The sequence below is a fragment of the Schistocerca piceifrons genome, chromosome X (assembly GCF_021461385.2).
Source record: "Schistocerca piceifrons isolate TAMUIC-IGC-003096 chromosome X, iqSchPice1.1, whole genome shotgun sequence".
NCBI lineage: Eukaryota > Metazoa > Arthropoda > Insecta > Orthoptera > Acrididae > Schistocerca > Schistocerca piceifrons.
This window is the reverse complement of record NC_060149.1, coordinates 62,008,319-62,028,758: the sequence shown is the minus strand read 5'-3', so window position 1 is coordinate 62,028,758 and position 20,440 is coordinate 62,008,319. Positions and strand designations below refer to the sequence as shown.

The 20,440-nt window shown below is 39.9% G+C and overlaps 1 protein-coding gene across 1 annotated transcript in view; it reads left to right on the top strand.

Moving 5' to 3' along the window:
- LOC124723063 (ATP-dependent helicase brm-like) overlaps nucleotides 1-20,440 on the top strand; it is a 256,556-nt gene that overhangs the window by 89,659 nt on the left and 146,457 nt on the right. The window contains exons 12-14 of the mRNA XM_047248240.1: nucleotides 6,274-6,412; nucleotides 6,853-6,934; nucleotides 18,724-18,881. Coding sequence (XP_047104196.1) covers nucleotides 6,274-6,412; nucleotides 6,853-6,934; nucleotides 18,724-18,881 — 379 coding nt within the window. The remainder of the gene's footprint in view (nucleotides 1-6,273; nucleotides 6,413-6,852; nucleotides 6,935-18,723; nucleotides 18,882-20,440) is intronic.

The following is a 20,440-nucleotide window of genomic DNA, read 5'->3' as shown; positions in this document are numbered from 1 at the left end:
AGCCATTCCAGGAAACTTACGTCTTTCAAGAAACTCTTACAGAGACGTGCTATTCGTGATAGAAGAGAAAAGGGGGAGAAAGATTGTGGTATTAGAAGCACCCTCTGCCAGACACCATTAGGTGGATTGTGGAATATAGGTGTAGAAGCTGATGTAATACTTGGAATTGGATTCCTGCTATTTTAAGACACACAGAAGGCATTGTTTTCTTCTTGTAGTGTGTTAAGTTGTTGGTATTTAAGCAAAATGGGTTGGCATGTAATTAGTGCTTTAGTTCATCCCAAATAAATTGATGGAATCTGAGCAGGCAGGTCTAACAAAACTATTGGCTTTTCATTGAACTTTGTTGTGTTAACATCTTCCAGTTTTGTAGTCCTGTTGTCCTCAGTAGCAGGTAATATTATGGTATGTTGATAATTTTTTACTTTTGGCTGTCTAATTGCAACTGAGTGAGACACAGTTTTCGTACCATATGCATTTTACTTTTATTCTTTGCAAGGTATCCTCAGTGGCAGGTTCCGTGGATGATGTTTTAAATGTTGTGTTTTTGTTCCATTTTTGGTGCTGTTCTTCTTCTTCTTCTTATCATTGCCATTTGAGTTTTCGTTCTCCAGACTTCACAACATTAGGAATTGAGCATGTATTTCATTCAGCTGTAATTAGAAGGTCCAAAAGTGAAAATTATCAACATACTGTGCATTGTGTTAGTCTGTGTGCAGGGGACACGAACTTTACCACATTGATACTGAGAAGGCCTGATTCTCAAATTCTATCACAGTATGGTGTGAATGCTATTGTCTGAAATATTTTCATAAACATCAACATCAGCCTAGAACAATCACCCAGCGCATTCAAGGAAAATCATCCCCAAATTATCATAACTTCTACAAAAAATTTCATTGTTGCTGCAACTTTCTCGGGTAAATAAAATTCATCTTACATCTGGGAGTGATACACACACTTAGCTGAGATCTACATCATGTATCACAATTCATCACTCCATAAAACTTCATTTCGTTGCTTCACTAAACAATGTTGCACCCTTTTTCTTGTGATATTACAGTAGAAGACACTGATACAAAAGTGAAAACATACACTTTTTTGCAGCATGGCAAAAGTATTATGTTGTATAAGGCATAACTTCCAGTTGTCAAAATTAGAATATTATTTGGAATTAGGAAAACAATTTAACAGCTCGTTTCTTTTCAGTCTAAAAAAATAAGAAAACGAGGTTGGGTTACAGTATTATGATGTAGGCAAATACAAATATTCCACTTTAATTCAAAGAATGCCACAAAACACTGAACATAATTTTTTGTGCAACACGTGGGTTTACATTAAGTTCAACTACTGGTTCAAGAAGTTTGTTGTTTACTTGTGAAATGAATATTTTTAGTAACAGTTGGAGTAAATGACTAATGGGATCACAATGAATATTGTGCATTTTTTACAGAACATGAGGACTAATTGATGACACACCAAAATTTCTACATATAGTTAAAGATTTTGTTAACTTAGTTGATTACTAGTAAATGTGGTTCTTGTAACAGTTTTGTTCAAAGTTGAAACTGGTGCATTATGTAGTTGTTTGCCGACATTATCGTGCAGTGATAAAGTTCTGTTATTTCAAGAAGTGGGTTGCAGTCTGATCGTAAAATAGGTTGAAGTAAGTTTATGGGGGTAAAATTGTACAGCCTATAAGACAATTATGTAGTTGTTTGCTGACATTATCGTGCAGTGATAAAGTTCTGTTATTTCAAGAAGTGGGTTGCAGTCTGATCGTAAAATAGGTTGAAGTAAGTTTATGGGGGTAAAATTGTACAGCCTATAAGACAATTTTTTATTTAAAAGAAGAAAAATGATTTATGGAGGCCCTGCACCAACATTTGACAGGTTTGCTCTTCTCTCTATGTATAAACTGAAGTTCTCTGCTCCATTCTGTCTGTATGTATTGGCTAATTTTAGGAAATACAGCAGGGATTTTGATTTGGTTATGACTTTCTTTTTACGTAGCTATTACTTCTAAATGATGTGAAAATTTACCAGAAATGAAATTTGTTTAGGATTCCACTTAAACTTTAGATAGCTTTTTCATGGATGTATAACTGGCTAGGGAGATGAAAGTCGCTGAAGTGGCATCCAGTTGAAAGACTTGCACCAGAACAATGAGCCACACAAAATTATAAACACAACCTGTAAATACAGTATTCTTCAGTATATTTTATAAATTAAGTCTGCCACCCTTTTCTGCTTATGTATGAAGGCTAATCTGAGGAACTACTGTAGGAATTTTGATAACATTTTCACTAACAGATATGTTGATTCAATAGGAAGGTTTGTGTGCTAATCACACACTTTAAATTGGCCCCTGTGTGGAGGCATGCTGAGAGTGGAAGCTTTCCATCAGCTTGCAGCTCATTTGTTGCTTGGACAAGCCCTATAACGTACACCTAGGGCGACGAACTTACAGCTTATGAAAGAAACAAACATGTAAAAGGTTAATGCATTGCAAAAGTGACAAGAAAGTTAATGGCCAGTCACTAGAAGTACTAGGTACCAGTAAAACCTCTTCACTCATTTATGTAAATAATATCTACAATCATTAAACACAATGTCGTACATGAATCAACTCTAATCACACAATGGCTACTTATCACTACACTGCACTAACGTGTTATGTAGGTAATGTTTTTAAAAACATTCCGGAGCAGCTTGAAATCAGCTGACTTTCCCTGATCAGAGAGGGACCAAGTAAAAGTTTGTGATCAGTATTTAATTTATATATATTTGGTGCAAATTGGGTGAACTATGACGAATTATGGTCCCATGCTGCGTTTTGTGTCTGTATGTGAAGAATAGTATCAGGAATTATTGTAGACATTTAGATACTCCCGGCAGACTGGCATGCCCACCCAGCTGTCAAATGAGTGGCCACGGAGGCACAGCACCTTTGATGCACAGTTTGCAATGTTAGCAGGTTGGCAGTCCACTCATACCTTCAGCACTGTAGTCAACCTGCAAGTATCATGTGCTGCTTAAATCGTTTAATTTATATGAAAGTGATGCTATTCAGTTACATAACATTGTTCTCTTATTTTTAACCATAACTGTATGCACTACCCTGTCAACAAAATTGCCACTGTCACACAAATCATCTGGCCATAGATACTTATTGCTACCTGTCCAAAGCTGGGACAGGTTGTAAGTTACCATATAAATAAAACTATTTTTTTCTATACAAACCTGTGAGTTTGTTGTGTTCTGTATACCAGAAGAGATTGTTTTAAAATCCATCATGTCATGAGAGACGAATTAAGAGAGACGATACATTAAGATTTGTGATATGATGAAGCTCAGTGCATGATAGATTTTGCAATTGGTTGCACAATGCCAAAATAGATTGAGCAAGGATCTTTTGGTCATGTGTTTAGGCAAGTTTAAGATATAACACAAATGATTTGTTCCATATTTACGTAACTAGGTGAAATGGGCATCTGCCATTACCTTGTGGAGGCACAACTGCTGTCAAAACAGTGGACTGGTAAAGGTGAAAAAAAATGTGGATATAATTTTATTAGCAGGTGATAGTGTCTCTTTCATGGAAATTGTCAGGTTGAAACAGGAACAACGAAGATTAGTACACAAAAAAAGTGCATATACAGCATAACCATTTGCTATTTAAATGGTTAAAGTATATCTACAGAACTTTAAAATAATTTCACACTAACCCTGTTCTCCAGATATGACTTCATTCTTTAACTTAAAGACAGTGAATAGGAGGAATACTTGGAGAATATTAACCAGTCTTTGGTTGCAAAAGTAGTTCCTTTTCTTTAATAGTTGAGAATGAAAGTTACATCTGGTGACAGTTTCATTGAGTCGGAGGAAGGAAATTTTTGTCAAATGAATAAGCTATTTTTGTTCTATTTGAGTATGCAGTACATAGGTGGATCCTTATAACTTTTTGGATTTTGCAGTTTCACATAGGAGCAGTAAAAAGAAAAAACTATTACTGGGCTGGCAATTGAAATGCACATTGCCAACTAGAATGCAAAATATATAGTGCGAGTGTGATGCTGTTGATTCACACTTGAAGCTCCTTTCAGGGCAAGTGGGAGATGGAGGAACTGTAGTGATGTGCACGTAAGAAGGTGGCTATGTGATGTGTTCAGTGCAGAGAGGGATGGAGAATACTCTGTGGCATCACCATTGTGCTCTCCATCTCTGTTCCACGCCTCACACTTTAGTTGTTTCCTACCCTGTTAACTGGTAATGCTGGTGGTGAGAGCTATACTGGGCCACAGCTTCTGGTTCTGACTCTTCCTAGTAGAAAGTATAATGTGGCAGAATAATATTTAGAATAATATTTAGAGGAATCTAATCAGAATGTCTTAACGGAGAGGGAATAAAGGATTGGTGGAAATTTTTTGGCATGTATTTTGTTTTTAATAGCAGTCTGACATGATTTGTTGGGAATAAATAGGGCATAGCAAAGAAATGAAAGACCTGGATGTTCTTTGAATTTGAATGGTACAGCAGACAAGCATAGTTGGTTAATTTCAGTTAATGATTTATTTATTCATTCATTCAGCAGGGCTCATCTAACAATGATATAGTATTTGTTGTCACAATACAATGAAAATAAATAGCTCAAATATGCATACTCACAGAATAAATAAGTATGTTTATTCGGATGGGACAGTGGTGAGCCTTGTTGTTGCTGAAGGAACCATCCTGGATTTTATCTGAAATAACTTAGGAGAACCACAGTAGACCTAAATCAGAGTGACCTGTCAGAGCAAACTCCATCGTACCAAATATGAAGTTTGTATCCCAAGAGCTGCGCAGCCTTATTCAGTTGATTGCTACTTTACAATGTTCTCGTGATCGTACAAAATGTGCACCAAATATCTTATAATAAAAACATGGTTTTGAACTTCGCTACTGCACACACAATGGAATCTTCTGGTGACTCAAGAACCACAAACATACACATGTCCATTTCCTCCCTTCAATTCATCTGAAAAACTCTTGTCAGCATCCAAACTGGCTCTTGTTCCATGGTTATTAGTAAAATAGTGTTTTTCCAGGTTTTTAAAGTATTTTTTGACAAGGACTTCAACTGATACTTGTAGTTATTATACTTATGGCCCTTTTTGGCAGTTTGAAAACTGTGTCCATGTTTTGTATCTTTGATTCATAGAAGAAAATACCATAACCAAGAATTGAGTATGTTATGTCACCAGAAGACATTGACTGTTACTAACCATTGCTAGAACCCTATGGTAGTAGAATTAGCAGGTGTTAACATTTTCCCACATTTTGATGCCACAGTTGGTATGTGCCTGGTTGTCACAGCCTCCAATAGTGATGTCAATATGCATTTTCTTTTCATGAATTTGTCATGTATGTGCGGCTTGGCTGTGATCTAATTGCTATATTGTCAGACTTGTAACAGACAAACAGAAATTATCTGTAAGGAAGTGACTAAAACATGCATTTGTTGCTACATGGTTAACTTTGTGTGTTAATACAATGGTAAATGAGAAACAATAATTAATTCAAGGATGGTTAGAGTCTGATGAGTGGCAGATATTAAAGTAATTGTGGTCACTTGAAGAGTTGCATGTAAGATATATGATGAAAAGAATGTGTGTATCTGGATTACATTTGCCACTGCAGAGTATGGGAGGGAGTGATTTTGTGTGAAGTACATTTTAGCTGTCTTTTTAAATAGACTTGTTTTAGTAATTTTTTCATCTCATTGGGCAGCTTGTTATTGTGTTTTTCCCCCCTCTAGCTAAACATGGATCCAAGCTGACACTCTGACTGGATAATTGCTCCACTTTTTCTTAAGGGACAAAGTTTTTCCACATTTAATTTTACATTCCTCTCCATTAATGCTCCCTTGATTTATTTGTCATCATCCTCAGTATGTAAACTGCAACCATTATTGTTCCCCATTTCATTCCTTTCCATCTGCAGTTTGTAGTCTGTGGCATGCTTCTTCCATATATCTGGACATGTCATTTGGTTCTCTCTTGGTCACATAGATCCTATATTCGGCCTAAGAAATGATTGGACTCACATACATATAGTTCACTGTAGATTTAGAGTCTTAAAAATGCTATTTTTTGTTGTGCCTTGTTAATCAGTCATCTATGTTCACATTTTATCTCAATAGCTTATGGGGTCTGATGTATTTTGAATTAAAAATTTGAAAACAAAAGCATAGAAAGATTTGTTTCTTTGATATCTGTAAACATGTTCTAGATTTACACAAGAACGAAAACCAACACATGAGAACTGGAGAGAATTTATCAGATGAGGAGATGATGCAGGCAGTAATTCAGAAAGCTAAAGCTGAAGATGATGAATATAAGAACACTACTGAAGAACAGACATATTACAGGTAATTTAACTCAGTTTTTATAAGCCGTTGGATGGCCACATGCACGTGTGTGTGTGTGTGTGTGTGTGTGTGTGTGTGTGTGTGTGAGAGAGAGAGAGGAGGGGGGGGGGGATTTTTTTTCTGACAAGCTGCTTTCTAAATGTGCCTGTCTGTCACTCAATGCCTCCTGTATGTGCTGAGTAGCAGTCTGTCCCGATCATAAAAAAACAATGTCTCTCATGAAAATGGTCCCCATTTAGAGAGTTAATGCAAACCAAATTTCACGCTACTTGTGTGATGTGAGTATAAAATGAGCAAAGAATGATGGAATGGATTATAGAGTACATCTAGGATAATCATAAAGCATTAGAAATGAGGGTTTTGTTTCATTATTTATAATATAATTCTTATTTTATCTTCTAATTCATATGTTTAAATATATGTGCATTTTTCTTTTACAGCATTGCTCATTCAATTAATGAAAAAATTACGGAACAAGCATCCATAATGGTGAATGGGAAACTAAAAGAATATCAAATACGAGTGAGTATTTGTTTTAATGTCTACATTCTTCGGTTGGATGAAAAATCAGTGACCATTATATGAAATGTGATTAGGTTGATGTTTGTGAACCTATCTTTCCAAACAACCAATTTTTTTTAGATATACCTGTAGTGCCAAAACAGTTCCTTTGTATACAGTTATCAGCTATTTTTATAAATTTTACAACATTGTAAATAATAGCTTGCATTATCTCACACAATATCCTACAAACCATAGATAAATGTCAGGTAGATTCCATACTCCAATATTTCTGGAAAGTACTTTATACAGTTCACACTGCAGACTATTAACAAAGTCCCAAACATGCGAAATAGGTTCTCAAATATGAGTGGCTTGAAGATTTTTTAAGTAATAGAACCCAATATGTTGTCCTGCATGGCAAGTGTTCTTCAGAGACAAAGCTATCATCAGGAGTGCCCCAGGCAAGGATGATGAGACCACTCTTGTTCTCTACATACATAAATAATTTATCGTACAGGGTGAGCAGCAGTCAGAAACCGTTTGCTGGTGTTGCTGTAGTGCATAGGGAAGGTAGTGATTTGTAAACTTTCCGACATACATGACGTCTTGGATAGAATTTCTATTTGATGTGATGGGGGAGGGGGGGGGGGGGGGAGATAGATGGAAACAAAGGCTTGAATACAATAAACAGATGCAAGTGAATGTAGCTCTCAGTAGTTATGCAGAAATGAACAGATTTGCACAGCATAGAGCACCTCCATGAAACTAGCTATTAGATTAAATACCAAATTGACTTTTCCATCTGTCGTCTCAAATGATGAAATGTGATGTCTTCCAAAAATAAATCCCCTTTCTTGTTTTCCTTATGTTCTTGTTGTTTTTAGTTGTTACTTTTTCAAATTTTCATTATCTCTTCTCACATCTGCATAAAATAAATTTTTGAATATTTTATGGAACTCAGTATGTTCTGAGATATAAAAACAGTTAAGGAGGAAAGGAACATGAATAGGTAGCACTGAAAGTATGTTTATTGTGAACACCAATGTATAGACAGAACAGAAATGACCTCCTGGGCAAAAAGTGTCAGTGTTTATACAGACATTGAATATTCCACAATGCTGGTATTATACAAACATGGACTGCTCCGTAATATACAAATGTTACAAACACAAGATATTTCAAGAACTTAACATCAATGATTTTTTTAAAAAAAGCTTGTGGTCAGGATTGAACTGGCTATCTGCAGTATAACAGTCATTGACGCTAACCATTACGCCACACAGCATACATGATGATTTGTGGCATTGCTCCCTTTCTTGGAGAAACAGCGACTTGCTGTTTCAGAACTACTCATTGGAGACAAATACAGCACCCTGGATTTAGATTCTGTCAGTGGTTCTTTGTATGGTGGTGTCGTCAGATCCTCATGTTCCGGTTGTGTCGTTACATCCTCTTCAGTATGATGAGCATCGAAAATAGTTCCTCCCGTCGAAGCTCTGCAATCGTTGAGTGTATCTTCAGTTTCCCTGAACCTACCATCATCAATCTGCCCCTCAGGACAGTAGTAGGGCTTCATAACAAGGACATGACCAATGTTTCTATCATTTTTGTATTCATGAAGAGTCATAATCCTCAACTTCATAGGTGATATTCAGCAAGATACAAGAGATATGATACGGATCAAACGAACACTTAAGTAAGTGTCCTCTATTGCCACTTTCCACACAGGTGTAAAAATCCATACCAAGTCTCCTAAGTTGTATCCCACTAGTGCTTGGCATTACAAAGCACTCGGCCTGTCTCCTGGGCATCAGGGATCCGTATGTGACGCTGCTGCGTTGCTTATTACCTCTTGATGATGAGGTGTTTCATGTTGTCATCTTGAGTATCAGGAGCAGTGTAATGTGTCCACTGTTGTTTCGGCCTTACAAGTGTAGAGCAGAAAGAATGATGTGAAGCCTGTAGTGTCATGTTTTCCCATGCTGTATGTGAATGTCACTACAGGCGATATTGTATCTCTCTCTCTCTCTCTCTCTCTCTCTGTTCAACAACAACATGAATTGAGAGAATATCCGTCAGTGTCATACTAATGGATTCTGTGAGGCCATTCATCTGTGAATAGTAGGCAGTTGTTGTCTTGGGTATAATATGGCAATGTGAAATTACCTCTGTTTCGACTGGATTTTCTACGATCACAGATCATCTCATGTGTTGCTTCATGCTTCAGAATGATGTCCGCTACACGGAACCTCGCAATTTCCAGTGTTTCGGCAGTCAGCACAGCTTTGGTGACAGCGTAATGGGTGAGGTGGTCAGTACAGACCATTGATTCCCGTTTGGCATCTTCAGGAACTGCTCTAAAGATCAGTTGCATTTCAGTCGAATGGCACTGTGGGTGGGATTGGTACCAGATGCCCTAGAGGTAACTGCAGCATGTGCTGCTATTGTTGTCATTCCTTACAGTGGATTACACGGTGTCTTAACAGATTGATAGAAACCTCGCCAGTCATACCTGTGTCTGATTCTGTGTAAAGTCTTCGCAAATTCCAGGTGGCCCGATGTTTGAGCAATGTGGAAATACTTGAGGGTAGCTGGGCATAGCTTAACTGGGATGGCAAACAACCATTTCTGACCCAGTGGCTCTTAGTTCCTCTTACACAGTGTTCTGTTTATTAATGAGACTTCTTCTTTGGTCAGTCCCTTTTCCTTCAAGGCTTCTATGGTTTTAAGCAGTGCTGGATCTTCACTCTGTTCAATAGCACTGTCATTTAATGCAGCAATGACTAAGATTTCATCCATGGTGCTTTATTCCACCAAAGAATTTATAAAAAGGGTGTTGGTGTCCTTGTGTTTATGTCCACATTTTGTACCATTATGACATCGTATTCCTGAAGTCTGAGTGACCATTTCTCCAGTTGACCTGCAGATCCTTCAGGTGAGTCAGACAGTATGGGGAATGGCAGTCCATCAAAGTGGTTAAAGACTTGTCAAATAAATACAGCCAGACCTTGCTGATGGTCCAAACAACTGCAAGGCACTGATTCTCAGTTGTAAGAGTAGTTCATCTCAGGCTTCAAGAGTACTCTGGAAGCATAAGCTATCACATGTTCAGCACCTTCCTGAAATAGCACTAGTACTGCACCTATCCTATTACAGCTAACACTGATGCGAAGTTGTCTCTTGGTATTTTTGTCGTACAATGCTGCGACAGGAGAATATGTTAGTGCCACATTTAGCACAAGGAAAGATCTTTCTTGCGCCTTGTTCCAGGGAAATTTGGATTTTCTCTGCAGTAATTCTTGTGAGGGATGTGCTTTGGTATTAAAGTCCCTTATGAATCACCAGTAGCATGAGCACATTCTGAGAAAACTTTTCACATCACAAATGGGATGAGGTACAAGAAAATCTATGAATGCTCTTATTTTCTCTGGATCGGTATTGTCTCCATTAACTAAATTCAGAGGGAGGCTTGCAGTCTGAACTTGCTTCAGCACAGCTATCAGGTAGTCTGGATGTTCTTCAAACGCCTTTGAAAAATTGACTATGTCATCCAAATGGCAAAGCTACATCATCCATTTAAGAAGTCAAAGCAGGTTCACCACATTCATTCAAAGGAGGCTGGAGCTTTACACAGTCCAAATTTCATAACTGCCAACTGATAGAGGCTGTCAGAAACTATGAATACAATCTTTTTTTTCAACCTCAATTTGCCAGTGGCCTGCTGCATGTCAACAGTTGAGAAATACTTTGCTCCGTTCCAGCAGTCTAGGGTATCATCAATGTGTGCAAGTGGATAAAAATCTTTCTTACTGATATTTTTCAGTTGTTGGTAGTTGATGTAGAAATGTTATGTGCCATACTTCTCCACAAGAACTACAGGAGAGGACCAAGGGCTCTCTGAAAGTTCAGTGTCATCATCTTGCATCATCTTCTCCATCTCCTCCTGGATTATTTGTTGTTCATCCAGCAGATGTCTATATGAGCACTTACCAATTGGTGGTGATCCTCAGTGTCGATACAGTGTTTTACTATGGGCCACTTGGTCTATCTATTCTTCACTGTGGATTTGAAAGCATCTGAAACTTGATGCACAATGACAATCACTCGCAGACAGACATTGTTCGTTGGTATATTCCGGAATATCCAAACATTATGAACATAAAATATTTCAAAAACTTTCCAGAAATGGTGAATACTAAATAATAAATGATTTCTTGTGGTGGGCTTTGAACTCGCAACCCACAACATGCCAGCTGGTGATGTTAACGACTATGCCACTCTGCATGCACCATAACTCATAGTATAAATAAAAATCAACTGTCAAAATCACAGTTTGTGTATCTTCTGCTGTGTCTGACACTGATGTCTGTACTAGCACCAGCAGGCCATCATTTGTGTGTTCATCTTACAAGCTTCTAAATAGAAGTGAGTTATGCATTTAGATTTGTCTGTGTGCTTTTGTACTTTAATCGTCAATTTCTTGTGTGGTGAAGTGTAGTGAATTTTTTCATTGTGTTTAATATGAATAGGGAGTTTGAATGCTGTGTTGAGATGCAAGCCGAGTTCGTGACCCTTCGCTCACTCCTCTGTGGTGCTGGATTTGGTAATGCAGCTTGAGGCTGTTGCCAATGAGCATCACTGTGGGGTCTCAGACATGGGGATCCAAGGGATGCCCAGCATGTCCCACATGTCATTCCCCCCCCCCCCCCCCCCCTCCCCAATCTATCCACTACTGTGGTGGGCCTGGTTTCTGCCTGCATTGAGGTTGAACTCTCACTTGTGGTCATGTGGAAGGTCATTTCAAGGTTTGACAGGCAATCAAAGATTTTTGTATCTGCAGAATGTGTGCATCTGCAGAAGGCTACTTGACACATTCAGCATGGGTACTTCACAGGCCAGTGGTGACTTTGTAAAAACTGGGGAACAGATCCCCATGAGTGGAACAAACTCACCTTGTGAATTGAACTATGGGAAGTGGACCATCCGAACCCAGTTAGTTATGTGCATGGCAATACACACCATGTAGCTGGTGCAGGGAGCCGACAACTAACAACTGAGCACATGATGACTCACAGCATGAGCGCAAAGCTAGGTCCACAATGGTTTAAATCTGCAGGAGCACTGGCCTGGTCTGCTTACTGCCGCTCACGAATAAACACTTCTATCAGTAGGTCTGCACATATGTTGCAACATGCGCACACCTTCCATGGAGGGTTTTTGAACTCCTCTACTATTCTACCCATGTCAGCTCATCTGCCTCCATTGGGACATCTGATGATGGGGATACTAAATTGCACACCCCCCCCCCCCCCCCCCCCCCCCCCCCCCCGCCTTCCTGAAAAAGGCCACTTACGTCGAGAATGGCCAGGTTTGGGTCGCGACCTGTAGCATAGCTCCGGAGAGAATACCATAGAGTCCGGCAGTGGACAGACTACCGAAGGAGGCAACACTGACGCCACTGGCTCTGCCACAGAGCTGCACAGAGGCTGCAGGTTGCGGTGGGGTTAAGGCCACATCCATCAATGATGGGGGAGAGGAAATGAAAAGGGAGGGGATTGAGTCGAAATCTGTGGGCTCCACCGTGGCAGGCGGAGGCATGAGCTATGCTGGGGCTCAAGGTTGCAGGCGATAGGAAGGCAGCGAAGGTTGCAGAGGCGATGGCAACAGTGAGGAGTGCTGCTGCAAGTGGGAGCCTGCTCCGGGAACAACGTGTCACAATCAACCCTGCTCTCTAGCTGACTGGAAGGCTGCCTCGGTGATGCTCCAGCACAATGTGGGCACAACTGATTGACATGACGAGTCAGCTGTTCCCCACAGACATCCACCACAAACACGTACTGAACTTGGCAGCCCGCTACAACATCCAGTAGCCACCCCAGCTACTGACCGAAGGCCCAAATGTCAGCTCCAGGAGGAAAACGCGACGGGCCACAGTGGTCCGTGACATGATACTCGGGGAGCAAAAAATCCGAGACTTCACGGCTGGTACCCATGTGAATGTTCTGCAAGACTGCACCAATTTACTGGGACACCCAGTATTTAGTCAGAGAAGTCGACATTGCATTGTAGCAGAAAGAGTCAGACACAGACTTCCTCATCTGGGTTTCGAACATATCCACAGAGTTCTCCACCTCAGAGCTGGGTGAAACAGGGCGGTAGTCAGATGCCGAATACAATTGCAGTTGCAAAAGTCTTCAAACGCCTGCAAAGCAAGTTGCCTACTGTTACCAGACATGAGTGTTTGAGGGTTTCCCTCAATGACAAAAAATAACAGACAGTGCGTGAATGGTGTGAGTCGACAGCGTGGATGACAGCTTGGCTGCTTACGGGAAATCTGACTACACGTTGACCACCAACAGCCACATGCTGCCCAAAAAGGGACCCTCAAAATAGACGTGCACCCTATGTGAAGGTGCTCCAGGAGTGGCCAAGAAGATAACTGGCATGGTGGTGCAGCCTGGTTCTGTGCACAAACACGTACCAGATGTTCTATGTCACGATAGATTGTCGGCCAGTAGATGTAATGCCACGTCGATGCCTTCATCTGAGTAACAGCTCAGTGTGATGCATGCTGCAATTGGAGAATGCTAGAATGTAATGCCAGGCGGACAGTTGCTCGACGGCATTGCTCCTCTGTGACAAGCATGAGGACCCCCTGAACAATGTTGTAGAGCACCCAGGGGAAAAAACAATGCCACACTGGATCCACACCTGAACACACACACTCCGGTCAACCCATCTGTACCGCTGAAATGATTTTCATGAAAAGTTGGTCAGCAGACACAGCGATCACAATCTTTCATGCTGCCAACAGAAAATCTGACAGGGTTTGCTGTAAGGCAGCATCCAATATGATCAGGAGAGCCTCTTGCCAGTCGGACTCTGGATCGGGCCTCCTTGATAGCTGTGAAAGTGCATCAGCATTGGCATGCTGGGTGGTGGATTGCTAATGAATGTCAATAAGAATAGCTACTGAGAAAGAGGGCCCACCACTGCAACCAAAACGTAGTCCTATCCAGCGGGTTGGAACACGGGTCAAGTAAGGAAACCTATGGCTAGTGGTCAGTGATGAGGAGGAATCTCACCCTATACAAAATGATGTGAAACTGTTTAACCCTGAAAATAATAGCTAGCACCTCCTTTTCCACCTGTAAGTAGTTCCACTGCACAGCAGAAAGGGTCTTTGGTTTGTAAGTGATGTAATGGAAGACAGACAGGGAGCAGATCACAAATGCTGCTTGAGACACTGAAAGTCTCATTGATAAGCCACAGACCAGACAAACTTAATGCCCTTCTGGGGAAGCCGGTTAAGAGGCTGGCAGTTGTGCACAGCCTGGGGAATGAACTGAGCTTTATATGAAATGTTGCCCAAAACAGACTGAAGGTCCTTCAGGTTCTTGGGCGCTGCTAGGCTGATAATGGCCTTGATGTGGTTGTCCGTGGGGACGAGACCATCTTTATTAAGCACATGACCCAAAAAATACATCTTTGGGAAGAAAAATTGCACTTTTCTAGCTTGCAATGAAGGCCATTCTGCAGGATGCGTTGGAAAACCAACTGAAGGTGCTGTAAATGCTACTCCCAAGTAGGGAAATGACCCAGGTGTCATCAAGGTAATTTATGCAACAGGGAATGCCCTGAATGAACTGCTGCAAGTATCATTGGTAAAATACCGGTGCAGACGATATTCCAGAAGTCAAGCGATGAAAACTAGTAAAGCCCAAAGGGAGCATTGAGGACCAGGAAAGTCCGAGAAACTGTGTCCAACGGCAACTGCAGCCAAGTATTGCGCAAGTCAATGCGAGAAAAAATACTGGACAATCTCCCCCCCCCCCCCCCCCTCACCCCCCCCCTCCTCCCAGACAACTTTTGCCAACAACTCAGCCTGCTTTATAATGGGGGTACAAATCTTGTTTACACATTGCATGTTGGACTGTTTGTTTTAAAATAGCCACAAAAGTGTACAGTGGCCATCAGGCTTTCTGAATCACCACGAGAAGGGTGGGCCCCACTGTCCTCAATAGTATAGTAGAAACAACCCCCCAGATCCTGCCAATGCTGCAAACTTAGCCTTTACCTTGTCATGTGTGGCAAAGGGGAATGGGACAGGGGTGACAATATTTTGGGATCGCCGATAGCTTACGAGAAACGTGTGCCTAGAAATTTTCTGCCCAGACCCAAGGTATTCTCAAACAAAGAACTGTAGGGTTGCAGAAAGGAGTCAAATCATGAGAAGGAATGGATTGGAGCCCAAAATTGTGAAAAAGGAATGGATTGAGACACTAAATTGCCAGTACATCAGTGATCTGAAAGCTGAAAATTGAAAAGACGGCGAGCCCAAAGATATTTTGTTGCGAACGGTGAAGTGACCACTAACAATGTAAAATTGCTGTTCCACATTCTTGTAACATGCCGAAGACAAAGAATTGCCCTCACAAGGAAATCTATTATTTACTAGAAGAGACAACCTCATGGAGTGGGCCAGTGTCCCGGTGTGTACTCGATGTGGCATACTGAGGGAGCCAATTCCGCATATGGGTTTGGGTTCTGCTGGATGCCATGAAGAGTACAGAGTGCAAGCCAACAGCAGGTGGTGGCTCTTTTCAGTATTAATGATGTGCTCGGATTTGGATCAGAAGAGATTCTCACTGGTTTTCTGGTGGCTATCTGAAGTGGTCAATGCTGGCCAGCCTTGTTTTGTATGATGGTGGCAGACCTCGCCCACCTGTAGCATTGTTGACAGGACTGGCTGCGGACCCTGGAGCTGAGTGTAGGGTGTGGAATAAGAGGTTTAGACTGTTTCTACTGTGTAGGGTGGTGATTCCTCGACTTGGCAATAGGATGGGTGGGGATACTGGGTTCCACTTCTTAGATTAGGGGGTCCATTACTCAGAGGAGGGACAGTTATGTGGTTAGTGGGTGCTGTGTTGAGTGGACTGGGCAGTCTGTTATAAATTCTCAATGGTTGCAGAAGTGTAAAAATAAGGGGTTCAATCTCAAGGTGTGTAGGTCAAACACAGGACGAGGGTAGACTTTAATCATGTAAACTGTCGTAGTTGTGTAAGGAAAGAACCAGAGCTCCAAGCATTAATAGAAAGCGCTGAAGCTCAAATCATAATAGATACTAAAAGCTGGCTTAATCTGGACATAGGTTCAGCTAAATTTTTTTGCAAATAACCTAATGGTGTTCAGAAAAACATAGATTAAATATAGTTGCTTGTTGCGGTTAGAAGTAGTTGGTCCTGCTAGTGAAATTGAAACAGATAGTTCCTTTGAGCTAGAATGGGCACAGGTTTTAGTTGGCAACCAGAATAAATTAATAATTGGTTCCTTTTATGACACTCCTGAGTCAGATGATACTGTTACTGGAAGGTTCAAAGAAAACTTGAGTATCATCTCAAATAAGTACCCCACTCATACAGTTATTTTTGGCAGTGACTTCAATCTACCCTTGATACATTGGTGAAAATGTGTGGTAGATGTAAAACATTGTCCAAAATTTGTACTACATGCTTTCTCTGAAGATTATTTTGAACTATTAGTTCAAGAGCTCCCTCGAAGTGTAAAAAAATAATTCTGAGCAAATAGGGAGCATTATGACAGATACAGGGATTAGAGCCCACAAGTTAATTGTAGCAGGTCTGAATACCGTAACATCTATATTCATCAAAAAGAAACACAAAAATTGCTGTTAAAAAAGTATAAAAATTCTCTTGGCGGTGTCCATTCCTTCTGAACTAATCATGTAAGTGTAGACCAGATGTGACTTTAATTCAAAGTAGTAGTATTGATGGCAATTAGGAAATCTACTAGGGTAGGTCAAATGACACCCAGACCAATCGGACAAAAGGCTATGCTTCAGCAATTTGGTTGGGAAACACTGCAACATCCTCCATGCTGCCTGAATATTTCAGTGTGTGATTTTCACATCTTTAGCGATCCGAAGAAAGACATTTGGGTGTAAGATTCAGTTGGACGAGGAAGTGCAAGAGTTGGTGTGGTTTTGGATCCATCAGTGTCCAACTGCATTCTATGAAACAGGAATTGATCGTCCTGTCTCCCAGTGCGATAAATGTCTCAACACATGTGATGATTACTTTTTAATGGAGCCATCCACGGTTGCATTGTGGCTGGTGTTCATTTTTCATTTTATTGCCCCTTATGTACCAAATAATTTAATGAGAGATAGAATACATCGCACAATGGTGCGCAAAACAGGTCAGAACACTGTTGCAGAGGTAATGAAAAAAGCAACTGAATTTTAAAGAATGCAATATGCCAAAGATTGTTGATGTTTTAAAGAAGTTCAAAATTTAGTGCAGACTTCAATACGAGATGATGTGGAATTGAATCGACAATTTTAATAGTTTCCATAACAAATAGCAATGATAATGTTACGGAAGAGAGTGCCACAAAACTGGAGTTATTAAACAGTGTCTTCTGAAATTTCTTCGCAAAGGATATGAAGTAAATTTTCCAGGATTCGAATAAAGAACGGCTGCCAACATGAGTAACTTCAAAGTATATGTCCTAGGTGTAGCGAAGGAGCTTAAATCACTTGATAAAGGCAAGTCCTCTTGTCCAGATTGTATACCAGTTACATTCCTTTCAGCTTAAACTGGAGCTCCATACTTAGCAATCCTATATAACTACTCCGTCAATGGAAGATTCGTACCTAAGGACTGGACATTTGCTCAGGTCACTCCATTACACAAAAGAAGTGGAAGTAAACTGCCAGATTACAGTTCCATGGCACTGACGTCGATTTGCAGTAAGATTTTGAAATATATGCGGTTTTCAAACGTAATGAATTACCTGGAAAATGCTGATCTATTGACAAACAGTCAGTTCAGAGTCAGAAAATATCATTCTTGTTCGATGCAACTAGGTCCTCATTCTCATGAAGTAATGAGTGCTATCGACATGGGGTCTCAAGTTGTTTCCTTATTTCTGGATTTCCAGTAGTAATTTCGTCTGTTCCTCACAAACAACTTCTAATCAAATTGCATGTCTTTTGAATATTGTCTCAGTTGTGAAACTGGATTTGTGATTTCATGTGACAAAGGCTACAGTGCGTAGTAACTGATGGAAAGACATGAAGTAAAACAGAAGTGATGTCTGATACGCTACAAGAAAGTGTTAGAGGCACTGTGCTGTTCCTAATACATGTAAACTATTTAGGAGACTATCTGAGCAGCCCTCGTATATTGTTTGTATTTATTGTATTTATCCGCCAGCACTGGGAAAAACAGTTGTAATTGAAAAGTCTCCCCTGTATGAGAATATACGCAATGAATGTGGAGACACATTTGACAACATATGGAAGTTTGGGTCTGGCTGTGAATTGTTTTTGGCTAGCGTAATGGTAAGGCGACTGCTTGCGATAAGTGGGAAATCCAGGTTTGAGCCCCAGTATGGCATAAATTTTCATTGTCGTCATCCCATTATACAGCTAATGGTTGCCAATAAATCATGAAATATGAAAAACCAATGAAAAAGGTAATCAACAGAAGAATAAATTTGAATGTGTAAGAGAGGAGAGAGAGGAAAAAAACTAGTCCAGAAATGTAGTTGTAGGGAGAGGAAGGGGGTTGTGGACGTGGTGTAAACATGATTACTGGTGGACCCCTAGAAATAATGATTTGTTGCGTTTGAGTGTATTTTCTTTTAACTGTGGCCATTATTTCTGTGCTTACCTCATTTAGCCTGTTAATGTTTAGTAGTATATTTTATTTGTTGAGGAATTAGGCTATACAGTAATAATGACGCTATTTGTGTAGTTTAATTTATTTATTTACTTTTTACAGGGTTTGGAATGGCTTGTGTCTCTGTACAACAACAGCCTGAATGGTATATTAGCTGATGAAATGGGTTTGGGAAAAACAATACAAACAATAGCATTAATAACATATTTGATGGAGAAAAAGGAAGTTCATGGACCGTTTCTTATTATTGTCCCACTTTCGTAAGTATAGTATACTGTGGTTTGATTCTCTTTCCCATATACAGCAAACTCCCAATTGTAAGGGAGCCGATTATCTGGATTGTTGATTATTCCGTATAGTTCAGTGATTTCTGAAAAAATAAAAATGTGAAGCATGAAGTATTCCGTTGCTATATGGATATTTTGTTTAGAATACACTACGATGCATGTGACTCATCTTTTATTTCTGGAAAATGATACATGTCCCAGTCTGGCTGTTGGACATCTCCCAAATATATTTTCTTTGTTTCCCATTTTATCTTCAGATATCTGTGGGGATTCTACCCATGTAACATATCTGTGACCAGTTTCTAGTCTACATGACTGCCTTTCTCCTTCCATAAGAGCTCAGTGTTGACAATCACCAACTTACCTAAAGCTGGTAGTAAAAGAAAATGATTTAGGATTTCCTCTGGTATGGTGCCCTTCAGAATTTTTGTTGTGTTATGATACAAAATGAAAATGCACTGTTAAACATCACGAGGAGAAATATTGTTGATCATACTTTTCCTTTCCCTATGCTCATTGCAGTCCAAGATGTTTGTAAGGGTTGGGACAACACGAAGATGTCTACAATAGCTTGACTGTGGAAGAAAATAGTAACACCATCCACAGAAAGTAGTTTTTGAGGTCATAGTAGTGACAAATGTATTACTATTATTTTTCTGACTGATTTTGTAAAGCAAATTTCTGGTAGTGAAAACATAAACAGTGATTCATGTGAACTGGCATTTGAGCAGTTAAGTGCCACAGATGTAGTGAACAAATTGTGCTTTGTAGAGGAAGAGTGAGGGGAATGTGTTATCATGCACACTCAGGCACAGAAATGTGTTGAGCTGTTATTAGAGCATATAGGGCAAAATTTGTTGGACTGAATCAATGTTTTGACACTCTGAAAAATGAGCACTGTTGTTAGAGAAAAAGGAATGGAAAACAGAGACAGAATAAGTTGGATGATTATTTCCTGAAAGTGAACTGAAGGCAAGTGATACAAAATACAGCGTGTTCAGAGTGTAAATATTGGAAATAAATTGTCAGTTTTTGGCAAGTAGTGTTAACTACTGTAGTGGGCTTTCACATATGACCTGTAGCATGTTTTGTGAAGACAGTCAATTTTAATATCTGATATAAACTTGTGTTTTTGGTTATCCATGGTTTTTTTTTGTTATCTTTGTAATCCTGGCTCTGCATTAACCTGGATAACTGGGAGCTTTCTGTATGTCATGTATTCAGTGGTTGTTTTTGTCTCCTTTTTGCAGTGATACATTGCCTTTCTTCCATATTTCTTGCTACTGTGTCATTCACACACAGACTAAGAAATGTAGTAACAAATATGAAAGGTGGCTATTGATCTACAGCTGTATAAAACATGAAGGCTGTGGCTTCCATTTATTGCATCTGATTCCTTCTCAGTTACTTTTTCATGCTTATTAAATAAATTAATAAACTATGTAAGGTTTTTAACTTTTTTATTGCTATCCACACTGTCATTCCTCAGTTTACACTCTCTCCTCCGCTCTCTTATCCCATTTGCACTCTTA